The 8,262-nt window shown below is 45.3% G+C and overlaps 1 protein-coding gene across 1 annotated transcript in view; it reads left to right on the top strand.

The window, feature by feature from the left end:
* Positions 1-294: 294 nt before the first annotated feature.
* The window catches only part of dgcr8 (DGCR8 microprocessor complex subunit), a 94,569-nt gene continuing 86,601 nt past the window's right edge, over positions 295-8,262 (top strand). Inside the window, 1 exon segment of the mRNA XM_072665299.1 lies at positions 295-568. Coding sequence (XP_072521400.1) covers positions 295-568 — 274 coding nt within the window.

The following is an 8,262-nucleotide window of genomic DNA, read 5'->3' as shown; positions in this document are numbered from 1 at the left end:
TCGTCTTTCGGACACAATCCTGAAGAGGATTTCCTCTAGACCAGGATTTCTGCCACTGCTGGTAGACCCCTATGACCGTAAGCTTCAACACACCTGCAGATTCAGCTCCTTCCTTCACACTGTGGTCTTTGGCCACGCCCTAATGCAGTCCCTCCTTTTAGTCAATCATTACCTGCCTCTGCTTTGCGGCCCATTTTCCACTAGAGACCCTCACTGCACCGCACCACCTCTTCTCAATCCATGAAACCCGTCACACACACCCCACAGGTATTTCCAGCCCCATCATCCTCAAGCATGCCATCTGCAGGTGTCTTGGAGGCCTGCAAACGTGTGGAGGCCAGGATGGATGCAGTCAAGTCTCAGGAAATCCTAGAAGAAAACCTCTGTGAGGAAGCTGAAGCTTGGCCTCACTGGACCTTGCAACAGGACAATGATCCCAACAATGATCCCAAGCAAACCTCAGAGTCAACCAAGACGTCCTGGAAGATGCTGGAGTGGCCGTCACAGTCGCTTGACCTGAACCCCACAGAAACTCATTGGTGGGATTTGAAGGAGGCGGCTGCAGCGGGTAAACCCAAGAATATTAGTGGAGTGGAGGCCACTGCCCATGAGAAATGGGCTAAGATGCCTCAGGAAAACTGCTGCTGCCAGAAGCTGGTGTCTGGCTATGCATCATGTTTTGGACACATGTCCCGACAAGCTATAAAAACAAATGCATTTGTGTGTGTGTGTGTCAGAGGGGCGTGAAGACAAACGACAGTGAGCAGAGGGAAAACAGCATCTGCATGTCTTTAGAGTGGCCTGGGAGGCGAGGGGGGAGAGGAGTGATGGATGTGTAACGGAGGAGAGGAGGAGGGAGGAGGGAGGAGGGAGGGAGGAGCAGAGCAGTTGTTGCTGTGCTGAGTCGCAGCTAGCTGACCTCTCGGTGACCCCTCCAACCTCTCCCCGACCCGCACATTGAAAAGTGAGTTGCTGACTTACACAGCCTGTCAGAGATCCGGGGACTCCTTGCTGAGGGTCTGTCTGTTGATCCACTCGTCAGCTTCTTCCTCTCATAACTGCAGTGTTTACACAGGAGACGCTGAATAATGAGCCCACGGGTCTTCACCAGAACCAGGAAAAACACACGGGCCGATAAACACACTGACCGTCCACCTGCGTCAGCACTCCCTCCAGATGCATAAACAAACCGACAGCAACTGCTTGAAGGAGGCTGAAGCTGGCTTCTTATCCAAAGCTGTAAAAATGAGTGCAACTTAATCAGGTGATAGATACTGCTGGATGTGTCCAAATATTTGTGGACACCCCTTCTAATGAATGCATTCAGCTAGTTTAAGTTGCACCCATTGCTGCTGACACAGCTTGCCTAGATCCTGTAGAGAAGAAGTGCTGCCAATACAATAGGACTCTCTAGATGAGATAAACATCATGAACCTATTGACACCATGCTGCCTAATAATGCCAGATGTGGGCTAGTAGAGGGGTATAAAGCCCCCCAGCATTGTGTGCGGCTGAATGCAATTAAATCCTCATCGCTTTCTTCCCTGGTTAGTAGAGATAGTTACTCCAGCAGACACCCCTGACACCCTTGATCCACTTGAATTCAGGAAAAACAACAAATTGAGTAGGTGTCCCAATACTTTTGTCCAAAAGCCAGCAACCCCTTTACACTGGCCTGCTAGAAAAGCCAGCGTTCACCAGCGGAATCCGGTTCTGTCGCGGTTCTGTCCGGCGTCCCTGTTTATCCCAGTCTGCTTTGTTTTCCCTCTCTCCTCGGACTTCCTTGGAAACGGCCTTTGGTTTATTGATCCCGTTGTGATGTCATAATTAGGGTTCTGCTGTTGATGCTTTTGATGTTCGGAACATTCCGGAACACATTAGGGAAAAGGTTCTGTGTGTTTGTAGCAGCTGGGCTTCGGGTCTCGGCCTGTGTCACTGTTGATTTATTTGTTTGCAGCGTTTCCATAAGCCTGTGTGTCTGAGTGTGTGTGTACATATGTGTGTGTGTGTGTGTGTGTGTGTTTGGAGACAGAGAGTGTGTGGGAGAGGCTGCGGATGGATGAGTGTGTCCTGATGAGATGCATGACTGCAGTATCCGTGGTATGCGTGTGTATGGGCCTGTGCGTGCTTGTGTGTGTGTATGCGTGTGTGTGTGTGTGTGTGTGTGTGTATGTGTGTGTGTGTTTATGCTCGGTAATTATGTTTTACGATGGTGTATTCGGTAAACGATGCATAAATCAAGGTCTGGTCAACCACCCCCCCACACACACACCACCACCATTACCATCACCATTCCCTCTTTCCGTCCCACTGCTGCTGAGGCTTTATGGACACACACACACACACACACACTGTTGAATGAATTGCCCTTTGATGAGGACTCACCAAAACCATACACAGGGTGTTACTTCTGACCAGCAGTAGAGTGGCTAGAGAAAGTCAGACAGACAGAGAAAAGTGTGTGTGTGTGTGTGTGTGTGTGTGTGTGTGTGTGTGTGTGTGCTGATATAACCCAGGCCGCTGTGTCTCGGTTAGCATTCATCACAGTGCAGTTTGTGCCGAGCGGGCTTTTGTTATTGTTCACTGTAAATACTGAACTTTGTTGCTAAGGTAGACCATAAAACATCTATCTACACACACACACACACACACACAGCCGCAGTATGAACCCCCCCTTTGTACGTACACCATTAACCCTCAGTTCTGTTGGTCCCCTAGAGTCCAGCCAAATTAATAAATTTATGAAAATCAGCTGTTCTTTAAAGTGGTACAGGTTCTGGGTTGTGTGGTCTCAGGACGATGATGTAATACAGGTGAGGTAATAGGTCATATATGTAGAGTGTCTCAAAAGTATGGACACACCCATATAAAAAGAAACCGGTTGGACAGATGGTGGTCCGGTTTTAGAGACAGGGAAACATGACCTAACAAGTTGGCCCCCTTCAGCCACAAGCAGGTTGTGGCCAAGCTGCCTTACCAAGTTAATTATCTCATACTCATGCCTTACTAAGTTGTGGCCATGACTTAATTAACTTGTTCCCACACCTTAGAAAGTTGTGACCACAGTCGTATGCAGTGGGGCAGTGGTGGCTCAAGGGTTAGAGCACCGGGATATTGATAACAGGGTTGTGGGTTCGATTCCCGGGCTCGGCAAGCTGCCACTGTTGGGCCCTTGAGCAAGGCCCTTTACCCTCTCTGCTCCCCGGGCGCTGAAGTTGGCTGCCCACCGCTCTGGGTGTGTGTGTGTGTACTCACTGCCCCTAACACATGTGTGTGTGTGTGTGTTCACTACCAGATGGGTTAAATGCGGAGGACACATTTCGCTGTACAGTGACAAATATGTGCACCTTTACCTTAAATTATCTTGTTTCCAAATTTTCTTGAGTCATGGCCACAACTTAATAAGTCATGGGAACGAGATCATTAAGTTGTGGCCATGACTTGCTAAAGCGTGCGTACAAGATAATTAAGTTATTGCCATAATTTAGTAAGGCATGAGTACAAGACAATTAAGTTGTGGCCATGACTTGCTAAGGTGTAAATACGAGATAATTAAATTGTGGCCACAACTTAGTAGGGCATGGGTATGAGATCATTAAGTCATGGCCACAACTTAATAAGGCATGGGAACGAGATCATCAAGTCTTGGCCACAACTTAGTAAGACAAGGGAACAAGATTATTAACTTGTTGGCATGACTTGCTAAGGCGTGGGTATGATATAATTAAGTTGTGGCCACAGCTTAGTAAGGCGTGGGAACTAAATAATTAAGTCGTTGCCACAACTTAGCAGGGTTTGGAAACATGATAATTAATACATCAACCTAATTATTTCAGTAGTGGCAATGACTTAATTATCTTGTTCCCACACCTTAGCAAGTGGGGATCAGGACTAAGGATCTCGTTCCCATGCCTTACTGTTAAGTTGTGGTCACATCTTAACTATCTCGTATATGATATTTAGTCTCTCGTGGATCTTAAAGGATGGCGGGTCAAGCTGAGCTGTACCTAAAGCTGGAAGGCCTCTTGGTAGGGATCTGATTTTGACCATCGCCATCAAGTACGGAGGGGCTGGCTGGTCCAGTCTTGGCTTTGTAGGCCGGCCTCAGGGTTCTGAATCTGATGACCTGGGCAGCAGCTACAGGAAGCCAGTGAAGAGAGAACGCAGCAGGAGATACAGGGCTGAACTTGGCGAGGGACTGACCGAGCACCTGGGTGGCCTCTCTAGAGAGAAAGGGTCGAATTCTCCAGATGTGGTAAAGGAGAAATCTGCGTGACCAGAGTCAGATTTGCAACATGAGAACCATAACTGGTCATCCACAACTGCCCCAAGGCGTGACCAGCGAGGCCAACAAACTGTGCACACACACAGTGCAGTCGTGACAGGCCCGCTAGTGCGATAAGCAGGCTAACAGCCCGGGTCAGAGGGCCGCTCCGGGTTCATCCCTCCATCCTTCCTTATCTTGAGGAGAGGAAAACGGGAGTCAGAGTCCAGGAGGTCATCTGAGCAGACGAGAAGATCCATGGCAGGTTACATTCAACCGCGTAAAGTAACCAGTGACCCTCACCACGGCTCAAACACTCCCACTAACTCTCCCAGCACACACCGCCAGCCTGACTCACTCTGTCACTCTGCGCTCCGGGCCGGTTCAGGTTGTGGCTGGGGTTAGTGTGGGGTCAGCAGGAGGTCAGCAGATAGCTGCATCCCTCCAGAGGAAACGCCACTTTAGCCGGCCGTCAGCTGGCAGAGCGCTGCATTCCTGCCATGCTGCAGGAAGGGCCTGTGGGAGGGCGACGACAGAGCGGATTACTCTAATAACTACAGCATTCAGACGCCCATTAGCATGTCAGCAGTGACATCAGGCATTCCAGGATACAGGCCAGTCTGCTCTACAGTGGAGGGGTTTATTGTGTGAAGTTTGAGTGTTTCTGGAAAAGTGAGTGTGTGTGTGTGTGTGTGTGTGTCTGTGGGTGAAAGAGAGAGAGAGAGAGAGAGAGAGAGAGAGAGAGAGAGAGAGAGATCCAAAATATTGTAACATACAGAACTGTGTAGGTTAAATTAAAGTGTGTATTTATATTTTATATTTATAATTTCTTTTATATTTCATTTACATTTAATAATAATAAAAAACAAAAACAGGCAGATTAATATTAGAGTCAGAAAAGTCCTATTATACAAAACTACCTGATCTATTATACATATGGGATGTAAATATATATATATATATATATATATATATATATATAATAATTAGGACACGCCACAAAAAAAATATTTTTAACATATTTAAACATCTGGACACTTGATTTTATATATATATATATATATATATATATATATATATATATATATATATATATATGGGATATATTTATATATATATATATGACCAGTTGTATTGTCGCTATATATAAATATATATTTGCTACTATATCATATTGCAATACTATATTATATATATATGTGTGTGTGTTTATGTTATATGTGTATATATGTATATATTACAATATTTACTTATTTACTTATTTTTTCATTTACATTTTAACAATAAGGACAGATAGATATATATGTGTGTGTGTGTGTGTGTGTGTGTATATCCATCTGTCCTTATTGTTAAAATGTAAATTAAAAATAAGTAAATATTATAATATATATATATATATATATATATATATATATATATATATATATATATATACACAAATAACATATATATAGTATTGCAATATGATATAGTAGCAAATATATTCATATATAGCGGTAATACAACTGGTCATATCGCATATAGTGTGTATATATATATATATATATATATATATATATATATATATGTGTGTGTGTGTGTGTGTGTGTATAAATATATATATAGTGGTTATATAGTAGTCATATAACTGGTTATAGTGGTAATATTATGTATATATATTAAGACAAGACAGGACAACAATATTCAGCACACTTATTATGCTAATTATTATACATATATATATAGTGGGAATAACCACCCTTGGATGACAGCAGTGAGACGCTGAGGTGTGGACTGTATTAGGTGACGGAAGTTGTTCGTTATAGAGGTTAGCTGCTCCACAGTGAAGCGTGAATTGCACCACTGTGGAGCAGCTAACCTCTATAATGAACACCTTATACAGTCCATGCCACGATGTCTCGCCAATGTCATCTGAGCTAAGGGTGGTTATTCCCACTGTTCGGTAGATGGTCATAATAATATTGTGACGTACTGTGTATTATTTTTACATGTATATACTTATGTATGTTTCTGAATATCCTATATATTAATATACAGGGATATAAACATATTCACTAGGTATGCCTACACCTACTACACCTAGTCTTCATACCTGCGTTTTCTTAAGGACAGAAAATGGGATAACAATTCTTCCAGTTCAGCAGGAAGAAAAGAAAGAGAGCGAGAGAGAGAGAGAGAGAGAGAGAGAGAGAGAGAGAGAGAGAGAGAGAGCTCTGGCTGAGATGACAGCAGCCCATTCATCCTCCATGCTAGAGGAGACAAAGTGCTTGCTTGCAGCGGACAGCCCCCATAAATCACCTTCACCAAGACACACTACCTACAGCTTACTGCCTTCAGCCTGACAAAGCCTTCCTCTCTCTCTCTCTCTCTCTCTCTCGGTCTCTCTCTCGGTCTCTCTATCTCTCGGTCTCTCTCTCGGTCTCTCTATCTCTCGGTCTCTCTCTCTCTCGGTTTCTATCTCAGTCCCTCTCTCTCTCTGTCTCTCTCTCTCTTTCTCGGTTTCTATCTCGGTCCCTCTCTCTCTCTTTCTCGGTCTCTCTCTCTGTCTATCTCTCGGTCTCTCTCTCTGTCTATCTCTCGGTCTCTCTCTCTGTCTATCTCTCGGTCTCTCTCTCTCTCGGTTTCTATCTCAGTCCCTCTCTCTCTCTCTGTCTCTCTCTCAGTCTCTCTCTCGGTCTCTCTCTCTCGGCCTCTCTCTCGGTCTCTCTATCTCTCTCGGTCCCTCTCTCTCTCTGTCTCTCTCTCGGCCTCTCTCTCTCTCTGTCTCTCTCTCAGTCTCTCTCTCGGTCTCTCTCTCTCGGCCTCTCTCTCGGTCTCTCTATCTCTCTCGGTCCCTCTCTCTCTCTGTCTCTCTCTCGGCCTCTCTCTCTCTCTGTCTCTCTCTCGGTCTCTCTCTCGGTCTCTCTCTCTTGCTCTCTCTCCTTGGCCTTCCTCTCTTCTTCTCTCTCTTCTCTCTGCTCCACCTCTCTTCGTTCATCCATCCTCTGATGTCTGATCTGCCTCCTTTCATTTTCTCTCACTCACTGCATCGCTCTTTCCTGGTTCTAACGGTTCTAACGATTCTAACGGTGGAGACGAGAAAACACCCAGAAGGGTCCCAACCCTGCATAGCACACCTGCCTGCCACCCACCATTAAGCTCACCTGTCCCAGATGTGTCCTGGTTCAGCCTCCACTCTTCTGGGAAGCTTTACACTGGATGTTGGAACCTTGCTGTGAGGATTTTATTGCATTCAGCCACATGACTACAAATGGGTTGTGATAACTCATTCTACAGTGTTAAAAGATCCACTACATGTCCAAAAGTTTGTGGACACCCCTTCTAATAAATGCACCCAGCTTGTATAGTTCCTGTAGAGAAGAAGTACTGCCAATAGAATAGGACTCTCTGGGGCAGATGAACCACAAAGAACCGATTGGCACCACGCTGCCTAATGCCAGGCGTGGGTATGCCATTGAGGGGTATAAAGCCCCCCCAGCATGGAGCTGAGGAACAGTGGATGGTGTGCTTTTTTGGGAGCAATCCTCACTCCAAAGTAGAGACAGTTACTCCAACAAAAGCAGGATCAACTCTTTTTAACACCCTTGATTACAGAAAAAGCAGTAAATTAGCAGGTGTCCCAATACTTTTGTCAAAATACCATGACATTAAATTCCCAGACATTTGACTCAGACTTTTTTTTAAATGTATTCGTCTAGTCGTTGTATTTAAAGGGTCTTTGTGAATTGCCCAGAACCTGTAATGGAGTAACCACCAGTTTGTGAGAAGCCCTGGTACGCGAGACAAAGTCCTGGGACGACCAAGAATGCACTAAGCTACCGGCCCACTTTGAGGACCGTCTATATGGGAACATCCAGGGTTATGGGTGGTCTCTGCTGCCGTCTTTAGCTACAATATGCCTAATTCTCATCTCAGACCAACGGCACATGCCTCGTTAATGCTTTCTCTCTCTCTCTCTCTCTCTGTTCCGCCTCATCCCTCTGTCTCTGTCTCGCTGA

This window comes from Salminus brasiliensis, chromosome 20 (assembly GCF_030463535.1).
Source record: "Salminus brasiliensis chromosome 20, fSalBra1.hap2, whole genome shotgun sequence".
Taxonomy (NCBI): Eukaryota; Metazoa; Chordata; class Actinopteri; order Characiformes; family Bryconidae; genus Salminus; species Salminus brasiliensis.
Note: the sequence above shows the minus strand (reverse complement) of the source record. Positions and strands in the feature narration are given on the sequence as shown.